At 42.9% G+C, this 17988-nt stretch overlaps 1 protein-coding gene across 1 annotated transcript; it reads left to right on the top strand.

The window, feature by feature from the left end:
• Window positions 1–189: 189 nt before the first annotated feature.
• TACC3 (transforming acidic coiled-coil containing protein 3) lies at window positions 190–13919 on the top strand. The gene is made up of 14 exons (XM_035138214.2): window positions 190–270; window positions 2831–2993; window positions 3660–3802; window positions 4987–5153; window positions 6293–6345; window positions 6812–6930; window positions 7011–7104; window positions 7726–7929; window positions 8376–8452; window positions 9315–9358; window positions 10952–11112; window positions 12893–12999; window positions 13107–13227; window positions 13696–13919. Exons 2-14 carry the CDS (start codon window positions 2832–2834, stop codon window positions 13759–13761), a joined length of 1518 nt encoding a protein of 505 aa, XP_034994105.1. The 5' UTR covers window positions 190–270; window position 2831; the 3' UTR covers window positions 13762–13919.
• The last annotated feature ends 4069 nt before the right edge of the window (window positions 13920–17988 follow it).

Here is a 17988-nt window from a genome sequence, read left to right as displayed (position 1 = left end):
ACATTGCGCGGCAGCCGGTTGTGCGCATGCGTTTACATTAGGCAAGCTCCGCCCTCTACCGCCCTCACGGCTTGCTTTGCATGCCTGCCGCCGGCGCCTCTCCTCGTTGGCCAGCGTAGCCTCTGACGCAACGCGGCACCGGACTTTTTATTGGCGGAGTCGGGCCGAAGCTTAAAATTTGAACGCGGCGGCGGCGGCGGCGGCGGTGCTCAGTTTAGTAGGCGGATAGTTGTCTCTCGGGTCGGCGCTTCTGGTTTGGAAGGGAATCAGGTAAGCGGAGACGGGAGACGGTTTCTCCCTCAGGGGAATCGGGGGAGGGGTGTTGGGGGGCGGGAAGCCCCCCCCCGGCCTCCTCACACACACCCCCGCAGGGCTCGGCTTCTCCATTTCCTTCCCCCCTTGCTTTTTTGGGAGGCGGCTTCGGACCTAGTTCAGGCCCTCAGTGGGTGGGCCGCGAGTAACGGGAAAGCGGCTTGAAGGGAGTCGCCCCCCCCAAAAAAAGGAGGAGGGAGGGACCTTCCCTTGCATACCGGTACCTGTCTGCATTGGTCCGTCTTTGGCTATTAGGCCTTATCGTCCTCTCGTGTTTATTCCCTGCATTTTTACCTCAAGGTGGCTTACAGAGAAAAGGAAAGCAGCTAAAAACGGGGCGGGCGGCATCTCTCTTTTTTAACCAGTTAAACGTTAATACTTCGCATATGCATACGTATATGTGCAAAAAATATACAGATAGTTGCAATAAAAACGGCCGTGCCATAAGAGTAATAATATTTTTTTATACCCCACCCAGTGCCGGATTTAAGTATAAGCTAAACAAGCTATAGCTTAGGGCCCCGTTCTCTTGGGCCCCTCCCCCCAAAAATTAAAGAAATAATACTTTGTATATGCATACGTATATGTGCAGAAAAAATGCTGTACAGATAATTGCAATAAGAACGGCCATGCTATAATAATAATGATCTATTTTCCCTCCTAGTGCAGATTTACATATAGGCTGAACAAGCTATAGCTTAGAGGCACACTCTCCTGCGCCCCCCCCCCCAAAAAACCTGGATATACATTTCCAAAATGCAAGATAAGTTCAACAATTACTTTGATAAAATATTTTGTTATGTGCAAATGGCTTTGGACATCTATTAGGTCCATAAATTGCTATACAATACTGTATAGCATATATGCAACACAAAAAAACAGCGACAATTGGTTGTTGACAAAGGACAGCTGGACATATAAAGGGCCCCATTACCTTCAGTAGCTTGGGGCCTTATCAAACCTGTATCCGGCCCTGACCACACCCATGTGGCTGGGTTTCCCCAGGCACTCTGGGCGGCTCCCAATAGAATATTAAAAACAATATAAATACATTAAACATTAAAAACTTCTATAAACAGGGCTACCTTCAGATGTCTTCTAAAAGTCAGATAGTTCCTTGACATCTGTTGGATGGGCGTTCCACAGGGCGGGTGCCACTACCGAGAAGGCCCTCTGTTGGGTTCCCTGTAACCTCACTTATTGCAGTGAGGGAACCGCCAGAAGGCCCTTGGCACTGCACCTCAGTGCTGAATGATGGGGGTGGAGTTGCTCCATCAAGTATACAGTGGTACCTCGCAAGACGAATTTAATTCGTTCCATGGGTCAATTCATTTTATGAAAAATTCGTCTTGTGAATCGCGATTTCCCATACGAATGCATTGAAACTTAATGCGTTCCTATGGGCAAAAAAGCTGCTTGCCAGGGCTTGTCGCCACCTGCTTGCCAAGCCCCGGGGAACCAGCTGGAAGAAGGCAAAGGAAGATCAGTTATCGGCTTCCCGCACTGACAGCTGATCTTCCTTTGCCGCCTTCCCGTGCTACATTCTATGGCCGCGGTTCGCAAGAAGTGGCGGTCATAGAAAACCTCGTCGTCTTGCGAGTCCCTCGCACAATGCAAAGCGCTTTCGTCTTGAGTTTTTTGTTGCGCGAGGCATTTGTCTTGCGAGGTACCACTGTACTGTTCTGAGGCCGTTTAGGGCTTTAAATGTCAGCACCACCAACACCAACACTTGCGCTCGGAAACGTACTAGGAGCCAGTGCTCTTTCATTAAAAGCAGTCTGTTCCCAAAAGCCTGTTGGAACAAGGTGGTCTTCCCTTGCATATGCCGGCAGAAGGACAACAAGGAGGGAGCCAGTTTAGCTTCTCCTGGAATGGAGTTTGAAAGCCTAGGGGAGGCTAAGTGCCCTTTCAAGCCACTACTTTATTTTTTGTTCTTGTACACCCACAGTGACTCCCTTGAAATGCTCTTGATCAGGAGCTAAGTTTGCTGTACTGCAATTTGTAAGCCCAAAACACTACTGTAACTGGCTATTAGTTGGTTGACTTTTTTTACAGAGGAGGTAGCAGGAATGTTACTTTTTTATTTATTCACTTGTAAGAGATGTCCATACATCTCCTTGATTAAGAGAAAAATGTCCTTCCACACCCACAGTCTCAATACCTAAACTTAAAGCCATCCCACTTAATCTTGTTTTTGCAGTATTGCTTTTGGCAGCAAAGCTTATACTTCATTGTGGCTTAGAATAGTGTTTATGGTAACCTGAGTGACACTGAATTTTGTTTACAAGAGCTCTACACTTTAGAGAAGGGATGAGAAACTGGATTTCTGAGTATGGTACTTGCCGGACTACGACTCTCATCATCCCTGTCCATAGCAGTTGCAAGCCCAATAACTTTTGGAGAGCCACAGGGTTTGCCATATAGGAGACCACATTTTTCCACCTAGAAGTATCCAGTTGCATTAAAACAACATTGTCTGCCTGGCTATGGTTGTTTACACCTTTGCTTTCATTTCTAGAATGAGTCTGCATACCTTAAGTGGAGATAACGTTAGCGATGACATAGCTGCTGAAAGCTGTTCCATACTTTGCACATCTCCAGAAGTCGTAGGCAGACCTTCTATTCTTCGCCCATCACAGAAAGAAAATGTGCCACCAAAGGGGATGGTGAAGCCTATGAAGGTATGTTTATGTTCCTTTCCAGCATCATTTTCCGGCTTCTGTGCTGGCAAATACTTAACAGTTTCTCCAACTGAACTGATAACAGCGAGCTTGACCATTCAAAGGTCATGGACCAGCAGCAAGCGTAATGTATACACTGGCAATGGTCAGCATTGTAGGTAGGTGTAACATGGAACCATGGAGAGGTGTTACATGGCCCAAGCATTTGATATTCAGATCTCATTTTATTATGGGATAACTATAGCGGACAGACTTTGTAACACATACGTAGAATTTCCCCAACTATTACCATCATGCCTATTGGGCGGTTGTGTTCCTTTACAGTGATGGGAACGTGAGGGAGGACTTTTTATTATAGAATTCTTTTGAAATGTACCCATCACTATAAAGGAACGCAGGATCTCCGTTGCTTAGTACTTGTTTTAGTACTAGCGCTGTTCAGTTTTTAATACTTTTAGTTGCCTAATATCTGTTCTTTATTAATAATATTTATGGGCATTTTTATTGATGCCTTTTTTATTTTATAAGATGCCTTGAGGGCCTCCTTAATGGAAAAGAAGGGTATAAATACCCATTGATGTACATGCATGTGTGCTCTCAGGGGTGTGTGTGTGTGTGCTTGCTTGCTTGCTTGCTCAAGTGATCTGTGTGACTTTCTCTTCCAAGGTAACTTTTCATACTCCTATGCGGGATTCTCAGACTCACAGAATCCTAAGTCCAGATAAAAGAAAGAATCCTGAAACACCTGTTATAGGAGGTGACTGCACAGATATCCCAGAGGATTTTGTCTTGTCTGCATCCAGTGCTGTGTGAGTAAATCAGATCTTCTTGATGTATTTTTTTAAAAATTCAAACTAGAAAAGATTGTATGATTGCCCCTGTTCTCTAGAATACTCTCTTGCAGCTGTCTTTTCTGATTTCATTGAGAGGTGACTGACTTTTTCTTCCTGGAAGCTGACAATGGAGATTTTATGGCAAGTGTTTCTCCTTCAAAGCTAAGAGCAGCCGCATTGACTTAAGTTCTAGAACAGATTGTTGCATTAGCCCTTGATTTCTGAAGGAGTCTTCCATTTGGTGACATTTTGGGGCATTAGAAATAGAGTGGATATCATGTGAAGATTGGCCTACGTCTGCAGAAGTCATTCTCCAGGGTGTCATCTTCAAGGCGGCAGTGAGTAGTGTCTAGTCCCACACTTAGTTTAGGTGCAAGACCCTGTTGATGTTGTAAACCTATGCCTATAATAGCCCAAACAAAATAGCCCACCACAAATCATATACAGTACCTACACAACCCAGGATATGTAGATGCCATACACTTAGTCTTTGTGTAAGCTACTGACAAGTGCATGAATCCACACCAATAATTGCCAAAATATGTACAAACTGACTCCTGAGTGTGTGATTCAAAGTGTTTTAGGGGTGCACACCTCCATTCCTTATTTAGAGACAGTTTGTCTAATTTTGGCTTGAGCTCTTATACTTGGCCCAAAGAATGCATTGGGGCATCTCCCTGTAAATCTGGATGCAGCATTTGGGGCACAAAGCCTTCTTTTAGGGTGCACGTACAGTGTCTTGCAACCAAATGAAGCATTGTGCAGGACACTACTTAATGCCTTCTCATAGAAGACTGTCTCCTGGAGGTGTGGATATAGCATTTGAGGTGGCCAAAAGCTTGTTTTGGGGTATTAATTCCCAGTTCCACATTGAATACACTGTAGAAGACAAACACTGAAAAACTTAAGTTTGACATAAATTTTCCGCATGCAGGTGCTATGGCTCATGAGAGCTATTGCAGGAGATGGTAACTGGTCATTTTGGAAACTGAATTCCAGTTTTGTGACAAACTGAAGTGGATAGTAAATGCCCTGTTTTGTAAGCATTCGGCTGCACCTAACAAAAGCCTCTTTTCCTATGTGCCAAATGCGGCTCTTTTATTTTAATTATTCTTCAAAGGCCGTATTAACTAGCTAGTGATGGGTCTACCTTTCAACAGGAGTCAACAAACAGTTACACTAGATGCTGATATTGCAAGTGAGAAGATAGAGGTGGAAGGAAAGGTTAATCCTGATTCTTCACATGATGAAAGGCCTGCAACAGTAATGCATGAAAACAACCAGGTTGCAGATACAGAAAACGAAGAGTTCCGGTCACCCTCAGAAGGTAAGAGTAGTTGGAACTATAGACCTTTTAGGCCCTTCCAATTATTGTGCTGTTTGTTTTTTTCTAGTTCTAGTCATACCTAATTTTGTTTCCTATGCTTGGGGCCATTACATAGAGCACAAACAAATTGACATCATAAGTACAAATTACCAGCTTTAGTATAAAGATTTTGAGTGTCGCCTAGTCCAACCCATCTCAACTAGATGACAGGTGGCCACCCAGCCTCTCCTTAAAAACCTCCAAGGAAGGAGAGTCCACCACCTTCCACTGTTGAACAGCTTTTACCATCAGAAAGTTATTCCTGAAGTTTAGTAGGAATCTCCTTATAATCCATTGGTTTGCATTCTAGCTTCTGGAGCAGGAGAAAACAAGGTTGCTCCATCTTCCATGTGACAGCCCTTTAGATATTTGAAGATGGCTATCATATCTTCTTCTCCTATGAAGACTGCTTTGCAGACGTTTGTCTTAAGGACACCCCCCCCCCAAATCAATGTGCAGATATTTGTCGATAAAGCACTATTGTGACCAAGTCTTCATGTGATACCCTGATTGGAGGACAGACTACTGTCATTCTCAAAGTTCTGCAAAGCACTTGCAGCAGGCCTAGTACAGCTTTTTATTCATTTGTATATAGCTTAATTCTAAACAAAACAAAAAACCCAACAACAGCTTCTAAGCAGTGTAACAAGATGTGCTTCTAGCTGTCACTGAAGTTCCAGGCACAGCAATGGTTCCAGTAAATGTCTCTACCAAGCCAGGGGCTGGGAACCTGTAGCCTGCCAGATGTTGAACTACAGCTTTCCATCAATCCTGACAATTGACCACAGGCTCCCCATCCCTCATCTAGGCACAAGTCACTCCAAAAAAAGTGTTCAAAATAATGTTAGATCTGAACCTTTGATGAATTATCTGTTCCTTTATGATTAAATCATAAGTTAAATGAATTTAAATGAAAAGTAGAAAGAACAGAACTGTGCCTGGTAACTCCCACAAGGTGCACAGGCTACTACAAATTGCAGGAAGGTGCGCTTGTATTTCTCATCTCCAGAAAGGACTATCTTGTCTTTGCCCATGCTACTTCTAGTTTTTATAACATAAAAACTGTTGCTTTCTGCATTTATTAACACACTTTTGCTTAGTTCTAGGACTCGATATTGAAGTGGACTATCTGGAACAATTTGGAACTACCTCAGTAAGTGACCAATATGTGAACTGATTTTAAGATTTTTACAGCATTGAGCTGCTATACCAGAACAGTCTATAAAGGAGAGTAAAAGTATTTCTCTCAAGCAGAGGAGACTTCGGCTGGAGTAGATATGCCTAAGGATCTGAAGGCAATTGCTGAGGAGAGCTCTAAATGTCTACCTGACAATATAAACTCAGTGTTGTGTATATTTTCTCATTTGCACAAGAGCTAAACTTGCTCTGTGGCAAGATACTGCCCTGTCTCCATTCTCTTCCAGTTAAACTATGCTGCTTAAATCACAAAACAGATATAGAAGAATCTACTTTTATTGGGTTTTATAGTTGTAGCAAAACTTTATTGGTTTTGGGATGATCTTTAATACAAGTTGGAAGATCTCTACCCCAAACAATCGCATCTTTGGCTGACTGACTTGTGCCTGTGCGTCGCTTACTTACAAATTCCTTCCCCATAGTTTAAAGAATCTGTCTTGAGGAAGCAATCTCTGTATTTGAAGTTTGATCCACTGCTCAGTGAAAGCCCTAAGAAAAGTGACCCAGGTGCTAATGAAGCAAAACCTGCACTTCAAAATGGGTAGGCATTCAGTTTCTAATTCTCTTCAATTTTGGAGCCTATTTAGGATTGTTTCAGTATTTTTTCTTATTTTAAATTAGACCATCTAGAGAAATGGCAGCCAATGAAATAAAAACATCTAAACCTGAAGAAATGTCATTGGGACTAGACCTTCTAGGAGCTTCAACAGATCTGGTAAGCACCATCTAAATATCTCCAGTAATTTGCAGATACAGGTGGTTGGTAAATTTTTTAAAAAGATCAACACATTGGCCCAGTTCAGAAATAATATGAAATCATGGTTTCCTGCTGTGTGACTGAGCCATGGTGAACCTCAGGCTTGCATGCTGGAAGAGGTCAGAAGCATTACATTTTAAACTCAAATGATTCAACTACTGTTTTTTAAAAAGTTTAACAGTTTAGACATCAAGGGAACTATGGTTTGTCTGACTCAGCTTGGTGCATCTTAAATACATTGGGACCTCGACTTACGAGCTACTCGACATCCGACGTGGCTGCGCGCTTACAATTTTTTCGACATCCGAACGGAAAACCCGTTCGCGGCTAGATGTGGTTTCCTCGACTTACGAATTTGTAGATGCGGTTTCCTCGACTTACGAATTTTTCCGTTTCCAATGCATTCCTATGGGAAACCGCTTTTCCTATGGGAAACTCGACTTACGAAGTTTTCGACCTACGAGTGTGCATTCGGAACGGATTAAATTCGTAAGTCGAGGTCCCACTGTAGAGTATCTGTTAGCACAAATGCATTATAAAAGTACCACATATAAATGTGTTTTTAAATTCTTGTCACAGGCCGGAGGTTCTCTAGATATTCCAACCGCTAAGGATATTTCATTTTTGCCTTCTGCGCTGCCTACTGAGGCTATTGTGGAAGTGTTGAAATACACTCAGCAAGACATGGATGCAGCTATCGAAAGGGTTAAACTTGACATGGATGCAGCTATCGAAAGGGTTAAACTTGAGAAGGACGCGGTGATCAAAAAGCTTACTTCTGAGGTGAGAACATGGGAAGAAATATTTGAGTTGATACTTTTTAGAAAGATACTGTTTAGAATGGCTTTTGATTTCCTGCTGGCCATAAGCTTGTAGCTGGTAACATTTGCCCACCTCACAAGACATTTGTGCAGATTTCCTTTACCAATGGGAGTTTTTAAACTGATCTTTGGAACACTAATCAAATTAGTTCCATCGAATGCTCCTGATCAATATAAACCACCAGTGTCATTTGCTTTTGCTTTTTACCTTGGGTGATTGTAAATAAATGGCTTCCTCAAAGGGCCCATATAAAAGAGAGTAAACTTGCATATCAAATGCTACAGTTGTCCTTAAGGTAGAATGAGGTTTAGCCAAGGACTTTTCTGGCTGTTGCTTTGATTCTAGCCCAGATCTAAAGTGACATCCGTTACTGTTCCGCTCTCATTTTGGGCACCTTGTGGTTTCAGGTACAAGAAAAGGAGATGGAAGCTTTGGAATGGGAAAGGAAGCATCACAAGATCTATTTGGAAAATAAAGAAATGGGGTAGGTGTACAACTGGGTTACAGAAGCATGTTCTTTGGTTGCTTTCTCACAGGACTCAAATACCACCCAATATATAGACCCATTTCAACAGGTATCTGACTGTTTTGGAACTGAAGCTTCCTTTTCCTTTAGGCAACAAGTGCTGGTTCCTTGTGCCCGATACCTGCTGGACTGACAGGGATGATTGTGTTGCCCAAGGGGGCCTCCGTTGTTGCTGCATCCTCACGTTTGCCATGGCTGCTATTCCTCCTAGCTTCCTTCCCCTCAGCTGTTGAACAGTTTTATGCTACTGATGCGGCAAAAGTGCCGGGCATGCCTCAGGCTCCCCGTGAGCCTCACTCTGAGAAATGGCTGGGGCCCTACCTTGGAGCAAGGCATTCTGGGCAACGTGGCCTACGAGGAATCCTGTGCTGCTGAAGCTTTGCTAATTATTAAAGTAACTTTGAGTCAGGGCATTGAGTCCATCTTACCCAGGATCTTCTGCACAGGGTTTCAGACAGGCCATGTTTCATTATTGCCAAGTGAAACACCTGTTTTGGTCTAGATCCTCCATGAGTTGCCTAACTTTATTAAGACCATCTTTGTTAGGGGGGCAAATTATTTTTACTGGCGGCTTATCTCAAAAGGAGAGGGAACTGTCACCACTATCACTACAGTGGAGATAGAAAATGCAATTAAAACAAAACAAAAAAACAGACAAATAGGAAGCGCCACCCTGTGCAAGGTGGCCTTTCTTCAAGTAGAAGAGCATTCATAGGAAGCTTAATGTTCTTGGTCATTAGTGCCAGGAACTGGGACTACAGCAAAATCCTATATTTTTTTCTCGCTATACATATTAAAATAAGCTCTTTCTCTCTTTTAGAACAATTGTTGCGGAGTTTGAAGTTACCACAGCACAAGTGATGGGTAAGTACAAATTACAAAAGCATGAAGACAGGGGCGGGGGTGCTTTGTGCTGAATCTTACCACTGTTGTTTCTGGCCAGAACTATATGCTGACTACCAGCAGCTTTCAAAGGCTCCCAGCCAGACATGAGGGTTGTTTTTCCCCCCTGAGGCCTGCTACAACCAAGGGATTCAACCTTGGAAACTTTGTGTGCAAAGCTTGTGCTCTACCATCGTGTATTCCTGCTCCAAAGACGTGTTTGAGAGTGTTCAGCTCCATTCTTGCCAAACTTTTCAAAGACTAGGAAAGTACAGGAAATGAGAACCACGGAAGTATGGGGCAGCAGCAGAGATTAGAGATTACTTGATACTGGCTTAGCCCAGTCTTTCTCAAACATGGTCCCCCAGATGTACAGCTTCCATCATCCCTAGCTATCAGGACCAGTCGGGGAAGAAGGAAGTTGTAGTCCAACAACATCTGGGGGGGCAAGTTTGAGAGAGGCTGGCTTAGCCCATCAACTTAATTTGGAAGAAATTGACTACCAGTCTTTGGTATATATTTTTTTTACTAAGTGTTGTCTTCCAAGACAAATACATAACTAAAATAAATATAGTATGCAATCATCCACATGGCATCAAAAACAAACTAGGAAAATCTTTAAGCCTCACATCCACAGGGAATAGTTCGATCTAAAGTGTTAAGATGATTGCTCCATAGTGGCTGCTACTATTAAACATTTCGTGTGAATCCAGCCACTTGAACTATGTGAGGGTGGGGGATCTGACCCTCCATATGTTGCTGGACTCCAACTTCCATCAGCCCTAGCCAGCATGGCAAATGGTTAGGGATGATGGGAATTGGACTCCAGGAACATGTGGTTCTCCCACTCTTCTAAGGGACAGCATTAATTTGTATATTTCATTATTAAAATAGGCTAGTTGTCCTCTTAAGACACTGAAAACTAGTGAGGCCTAGCTGCTGACAGAAGCCAGTTTTATATGCATTATTTGAATATGCATTATTTGAATAACTTAAGAGGAAGCTGTTCAAACAATGCAGGGTTTCTGAAACTTGGGTCTTCAACTATTTTTGGACTACAATTCCCATCACCGCTGATCACTGGTCTTGATAGCTCAAGATGATGGGAGTTGTAGCTCAAAAACAACTGGAGACCTGAGTTTGAGAAACCCTGTTCTATTTTGTTGCACATTGTGTCCTAAATTCTGCACCATGGAATCTATATCTGACATTTCTGAATATCTGCAGCCTTTCTTGAGGTTACAGTGGTACCTTGACATCCGAATGCCTCAACTTACAAAGTTGGCAAACCCGGAAGTATTTTCGTCGCGTGTACGGTCGGCGCATGCGCAGAAGCGCAAAATCGCGCTTCGCGCATGCGCAAAATCAATGCTTCGACATCCGAAGGTTTCAAATTACAAAGAGCGCCACGGAACGGATTGCCTTTGTAAGTCGAGGTACCACTGTACTTGAAAACTGCCTCTCCTAAGACATAGGGGTAATGGGGCGCTTCTGCACAAAGATCTCTGGACTGATGTCTGTTTTGGACCCTAGAGTGCAAGCAGTACATTTCATTTGTATCTCTTGTTTCTCTAGAGAATTCACAGAAAGAAAAGGAGCTTGCCCAGAAAGAACTGCAGAAAGTACTGGATGAAAAACAGCAGATTAGCTCTGATCTGAACTCTGTGGAAAAATCATTCTCTGAGCTCTTCAAACGATTTGAAAAGCAGAAGGAGGCAATAGAAGGATATCAGAGGGTGAGCATTTCTAACTCTGCCAGCTGCTTAAGTCTCTTGTTTCTTTAAACACTCCTCACCTACCTTTGCAACTCTTATGCTTGCAAAGCCAATGTGTATCCCTGATTACACATTACATTTCAAGATGTGTGTAGCAACTATAACCATGGAGGCATGCTATTTTGAGATCCTATTATGAAGACTGCACTGTATTTTAATTATCGGGAGGGACTTGGCAAGAGTGACATCTTTGGTTGGAAATAAATTCATTTGCTACTACGAACATCAAAGTAATTGCAGAGTAAAATGTAAAGCAGCAGTCTCCAACCTTTTTGGACCGGGGTGGATGGGGGGATGGCATAAGAAGACTGGAGATACTGCAGTCATTGCTACTTTCCCAGGCCCAGGCAACCTCATGTTTGACGTGGGAAGTTGCTTATATCCTGCTGGTCGTAATTGTGGGGATCATACAAAACCTCTCTCTCTCTCTCACACACACACACACACACTATTGCTGTCTAATACAGAGCATTTCTCAGTACAGTGGTGCCTCGCTAGATGAATTTAATTCGTTCCACGGGTCTTTTCTTATAATGAAAAATTTGTCTAGCGAATCCCATAGGAATGCATTGAATTTTTTTTTTTGCCCATAGGAACGCATTAATTGAATTTCAATGCATTCCTATGGGAAACCGCGATTCGCTAGACGAATTTTTCATAAAACGAATTTGTCTAGCGAGGCAACCTCCGCTCGAAAAATCCTTTCGTTAAGCGGAAATTTCGTTAAGCAGGGCATTCGTTAAGCGAGGCACCACTGTGCCAGGAAAAATATGCAAGGTGGCCGCTAATCATTATTATTAATTAAATTTGTATACTGCTCTTCATCCATAGATTTCTTTCTTACACAAATTCAGAAAAAGCTGCACATGCATTTCTTCTTCTCTTGTTACAGGTAGGTAGCCGTGTTGGTCTGCTGTAGTCGAAGCAAAATTAAAAAAATCCCTTCCAGTAGCACCTTAGAGACCACTAAGTTTGTCATTGGTATGAGCTTTTGTGTGCATGCACACTTCTTCAGATACAGTGTCTGGAAAAAGTGTGCATGCACACAAAAGCTCATACCAATGACAAACTTAGTTGGTCTCTAAGGTGCTCCTGGAAGGAATTTTTTAATTTTGTTTCCGTATGCAGATGATGCATACGGACCACACACGGCAACCTCCATCTCTCCCTCTCTGCCCAAGTGTGTTTCCCTTAATCCCAGATGAAGCATATTTTAGCAAAACCTATGGATGTAGGGCTGCTATTCTCCCCACCCCACCCCCAATACAACCCCTCCCAAACTATTCTTAAAAACAGACCGGAAAAACACACAAAGACACCCGCAGGTGCTACATTGCCAATCCCTGCTGTAAAGGACCATGCATCAGTAACGCTAGATGAGCTTCATTGGTGCCAAATGTAGTATTTGCTGAGATGTTGGTTCTGGACAGGAAACTAAAGAAACTGTATGGAAGATTCTCTGTTATCCCAAAAGTCTTAACGCGTTGTTACTTGATAGCACAGGTGGCACACATGCATTCAACCTGTTTTCTTCTGAATACAAACAGTATAGCTCCCTATATTATAATGCACTTGTAGAGGTTTTAACAGAATTTTGCTGTATGTGCAATTTGTTGTGTTGGTGTTGAGTGATTCTACTTTTTGACAGATCAAGATTTGGGCTTGCCCTCGCAATTATTTTTAAGAGGTCCTCTCCCCTTGTAAACTGAAATGGCCTGGGTTTTCCCCCATCTTCTTCTAGAATGAAGAGGCTCTGAAGAAATGTGTTGAGGATTACGATACAAGACTTAAGAAGGAGGAACAGAAATATCAAGCATTGAAGGCCCACGCAGAAGAAAAGCTGTGCCAGTGAGTAATGAGGTGTTGGGATCCGGCTGTCCTTCAGATTGCAGTGTATTTAAATAAAGTGCCCGTATTATCTAAGAAGCTAATATGCCTGGGTGCCTTTTTGACAGAGCGAATGAAGAGATTGCCCAAGTACGAAGCAAAGCTAAAGCAGAAGAGGCAGCGCACCAAGCCAGTTTACGCAAAGAACAGATGAGAGCCCAGTCACTAGAGAGCAGCCTTGAGCAAAAGGTCAGTCTTAAATTTTCGTTGGAGCTTGGGACTGTTAGTGGAGGGACTGCCTTCCAAAGGCTTTTAGCTCCAGCTGAGACCCCTGAAATGAAACAAGAATGCTGTGATTTGTGTACTCCAGACACAGGCAGAGTGAGAGGTTCTCAGTCCACCCCTTTACTACTTGCATATAAAAACATCTCTGCCATTCACTACTCCTGTGTAGAAAAGCACTTGGACATGATGGCTGAAGCCACACCTCCTGAGACCGCAAGCCCCTATTGCCAGGGATCCCTCAAAAGGGGATGCAAATTTCAGACTACTGACACACATGCTTGCACCTCTCAGGCTCCTCCTTCAGCTTGCATTTTGCTACTTGAAAATGAGGCCCACTGTGCAAACTATTCTAATCTGTAAAAATATGGGTGACTTTTCTGAATATTTGTGCAACTCCTACAGTCTCTGATACTTCTCCTTCTCTTTTAACAGACAAAGGAAAACAATGAACTCACAAAAATCTGTGAAGACTTGATTTCTAGGATGGCGCAAACATGAGCTATTCCTGTTTTATTTCTAATTTCACAAGTCTGCTTTGAATAGTTTAATTACAAAAAAGTAACTACTAACTTACTTGTCTATTAATGTTGGTTTTTATTAAATACAAAAAACTGAATGTCTGACCATGCCTGTATTTTTGTATGTAAATAAAACTTTTTGTGCACTTTGAGTTTTTAGTTTGGTTTTTAACTCTTCTGTAAGTCCTCAAATGACAAGTGCCCTGCAGATTGCTTTCCTCTTAGACTACAATTTGTCTCCCTTGCTACCTGGTAGATCTAGACAGCCTTGAGTCTCCAAAGAGGTTGCTTCCCATGTGAAAGGAAATGGCAAGATACTTTTTTTCTTCATGGAAAACCAAATTAGCACCCTCTTGTTGACACCACTTGCTGACTGGAGAATAGCAGTGATTTGTGAAAGCAGTGTGTGTTGAAGGGCCATTCTGCAGTGTTTTCCTCTTGTACAACCCCATGGAAATAATATGGGCTGGGAATTCTTTTAGAACTAACCTTATATACCAGGGGTGGCCAACTTCTAGGAGACTGCGATCTACTCGCAGAGTTATAAATGAGGTGATCTACCCCTGTTTTATTGGGGTTCAGGTCAAAGTTGTTGAGCTTTTTTAGAGGGGTGCAGGGTAAAAACTCCACTTAGGGGGCCGCCTAACTTTCAGGGGCAACGGGATTACTCATTCACCAAGATATTGCTGCAAAACCTCTGTTCTTTGTTCCACGAAACAGGACAAAATGCAGGGAGGGGAGAGGGGGCCGGGTGCTCTTAGACAAAAGCAAAGGACAAGGAGCCCGCGATTGACTGCAGCCTCCCGGGGATCAACCAGTCGATGCTGATCGACCTGTTGGACATCCCTGTTATATACTTAAATGAAATGTTCCAGTTTGTAGTATTTGGACAGAAAAAAGTTTTACTTGCTTTGGACAAGATTAGGGAGAACATGCTCAAAATGTTGGAAAGCTGGTATTTAAAAGTATAAGATTAGCCTGCAGTTTTCACCCCTATGCTGGAGGGGCTGTGACTGTATTGGTGCTATTTACAGATAGGTAGCCGTGTTGGTCTGAGTCTAAGCAAAATAAAAAAATTCCTTCAGTAGCACCTTAAAGACCAACTAAGTTTATATTTTGGTATGAGCTTTCGTGTGCATGCACACTTCTTCAGATACACTAGAAACAGAAGTGTCAGACCCTATATATATACAGAGGGTGGTGGGGGTGGGTGGGAATGGGAGATGGGCTGATGGGAGTGGTAAACCTGTAGATGGGTGTTAATGGCTGCTGATGGCTGCAATTAGTCCTGGGCTGAGGTGCTAAAGAAAGCTTGATCATGCATAATGAGATAAGAATCCGATATTGGTGCTATGTTTCGTATATGGTGGACATACGACATTGATCAAACCTGTGTGGTGCCGTATTTAAGGAGCTAAACTTAATAACACAACAGCACATACAGAATACTCCTCAGCTTGCTCTAACACAGGGGTCAGCAAACTTTTTCAGCAGGGGGCTTGTCCACTGTCCCTCAGACCTAGTGGGGGCCGGACTATATTTTTTTTGGGGGGGGGAATATGAACGAATTCCTATGCCCCACAAATAACCCAGAGATGCATTTTAAATAAAAGGACACATTCTACTCATGTAAAAACATGCTTATTCCCGGACCGTCCGCAGGCCAGATTTAGAAGGCCAACTTCTAACAACAACAAACAAACACAATCAGATCTGACGTCCTTTGACATACTCCCAACTGGAGTAATGCGTTTCATTGATTTCTTGCTCAGAGCCTGGGAAAAGGGGGTTATAATTGATTTGATAGTTACCCATACCGATGTTTTATGTGACACTGGTGTTTTTTTTAAGAGACATAGCAACCAACACAGCTGTACCACCCCCTCCAAGTGAGTGACAGGTACAAATTATTCAGAACATTGGTTAAGAAACAAGACCACATACTGAGGGAAATTGCCCTGGGTATGCAGACGTTTTCCTTTTTCTCATTGTAATTGGAGCACAGATCTTTGCCTGAAATGTATGGCTTTTAGACCAGGTTGAAAAGAAATCGTAGTGTTTCTGAACTTTTCGTTTCAGCATTAACCAGCAGGTGCCACTGTTTCCATGTGGATGTTCTTTTAACGATGCAGGATTTAAAATGATCTCTGGCCCGCTTCATTTGCCTTAGAAAAAGTTGATAGGCTCAGCCTGCTTTTCTGTTGAAGCAGTATTTGGCTAAAATACTTGTGGAAGTTTAGTGCTTCGACTCACTGGCAAGCTTTTGGCAGAAATGATTCCCACTCCCAGCATCAAGACTGCAGCTGGCTGTGTCTCCTGTCCTATGAGCACCAGGTTCCGTCTTTCTCTTCATGTGTACGTGCTGATGCAAACATGGATTTGTTTCTGAAGTGCCAGGGCCAGAACCTGCCTCCAAGTTATGAATGACTAGGCCTTTGATCGCAGATGTTGGTGGAATCCAAGTCACAACAGCCCAAGGCAGCATGGTGAATGGTATTGATGTTTTGTGCAGTCCATGTGCAGTGGGAAGGCTGTTTCATAGCATCTTGGGGACTCCACCTCCTTCCTGGATAAATGGGGAACTTTGAACATTGGAGTTAAATTGGCTATTTCTGAAAGCCTTTCGGGATTTCTGTCATCTTTCAGTCGCATGATCTGCACTCTTTCTTCTTTGGCGATCACTCATAGCCGAGTAAGATTGTCTTCCATGAACATAATTTTAACAGTGAGTCCGTAAGTGACTGTGGAGGCCAATTCTGGATCCACACGTCCTTCCACAATGGGGACATAGGTTTCCGGGTGGGAGTTGATCATGGTGAGGGTTTGCCAAACGTGCTTTCCTCTTAGCACGTTTCTCCCTTTCGTCCCAAGTTTGAGCGTCTTCAAAGCCCATGACACCTTTGGTAAAGACTCTTCTCCAATTGGAGCGCTCACAGGTCAGTGTTTCCCAGTTTTGGGGAACATTTTTTTAATATTTGCCTTGTGACAGTCTTTAAACTTCTTTTGTTGACCACTGGCATTACGCTTTTCCTTTTTAAGTTCGGAATAGAATAGTTGCTTTGGAAGATGATAATCAGGAATCCCGCACATCCAACGAAGTTGATGTTGAAGAACCATTGCTTCGACACTGGTGATCTTTGCTTCTTCCAGTACACTGGCATTAGTTCGCCTGTCTTCCCAAGTAAATGTGTAAAAAATTTCAGAGACACCGTTGATGGAATCTTTCGAGGAGTTGATCTGCACTATCCATTTAATGACAGCTGACCTCTGCAGAACGACAGAAGCCATTTGGAAAACTAATTTTAAGATGGAAATACGAAACGACTTACCCTGAGTCACTGTCAATGCTGAATACCACACTTCCCAATCCAAAATATTCCCATTGCCACAGCCAGAATAAACTGGGTTTCAGTCATGGATCAGGCTAAACTAAAGTTAGTTCAGTAAACATATTCAAATCTTGGTGGCTCAAAGCCACGAGAACCAACGCAGAGCAAAGTGAAGCTCATGTTTCTGGTGCCGTGGAACACTAAACCAGGTGTACAGCTCTTTTTTATGTTGCCAACTGTTTTGCCACCAAGCACCCCACATAAGAAATCCTTTCCCCTCTATAATCCTTCCTTTCTAATGAGGAACAGATGGGGAAATATATTCCATTGCCAGGCAAATCACCCAAGCAGCTATCTGAAGTGCATGCATACAGATTACCAAACTTAAGATAGTGATAACTTAGGAGAGCTGCTCATTCTTCACCAGATTTGAAAGTACTTGCAGTTAGTGAGAGGAGTCAATCTATTGGGGCCCTTCCTTAATTTAGAGACAAAGGGGGTGTTTCTGCTAAGCACCTTTAACAACAACAAATATCTTGCAGAAAACTAGCTTTTTATTACTTTAGGAAGAATTACTGGATTACTTTGGTATGCCATTTTGAGGGTATGTATCCTACCCAGTTTCAAAAGGATACCTCATAGAATCATGAGTTGGAAGGGACCAGTCCCTTAGGGGGATCGAACCTGCAACTTTGGTGTTGTCAGTACCATGGTCTAATCAACTTTGCTATCCAGTGGTTTTCATGCAAGAGCAGCCTTCACAATTTTGGCGTGGGTAAAAATGGAACTATATTTAGAGAGTGTGGGTGTACGTGTGTGTACACACACACACACACACACACACACAGTGCTTCTTCTGAAAAAAAATGTTTAGGGGT

The sequence above is a fragment of the Zootoca vivipara genome, chromosome 5 (assembly GCF_963506605.1).
Source record: "Zootoca vivipara chromosome 5, rZooViv1.1, whole genome shotgun sequence".
Taxonomy (NCBI): domain Eukaryota; kingdom Metazoa; phylum Chordata; class Lepidosauria; order Squamata; family Lacertidae; genus Zootoca; species Zootoca vivipara.
The sequence above is the reverse complement of the archived record's forward strand: the minus strand, read 5'-3'. Positions and strand labels throughout refer to the sequence as shown.

Bases quoted from the DNA above. Each gene is read 5' to 3' on its own strand.
- TACC3 (XM_035138214.2), top strand. From the start codon at position 2,832: ATGAGTCTGCATACCTTAAGTGGAGATAACGTTAGCGATGACATAGCT. The intron at 7,930-8,375 runs GTGAGAACATGG...TTGTGGTTTCAG, and splicing joins TCAAAAAGCTTACTTCTGAG to GTACAAGAAAAGGAGATGGA. The intron at 13,000-13,106 runs GTGAGTAATGAG...CCTTTTTGACAG, and splicing joins GCAGAAGAAAAGCTGTGCCA to AGCGAATGAAGAGATTGCCC.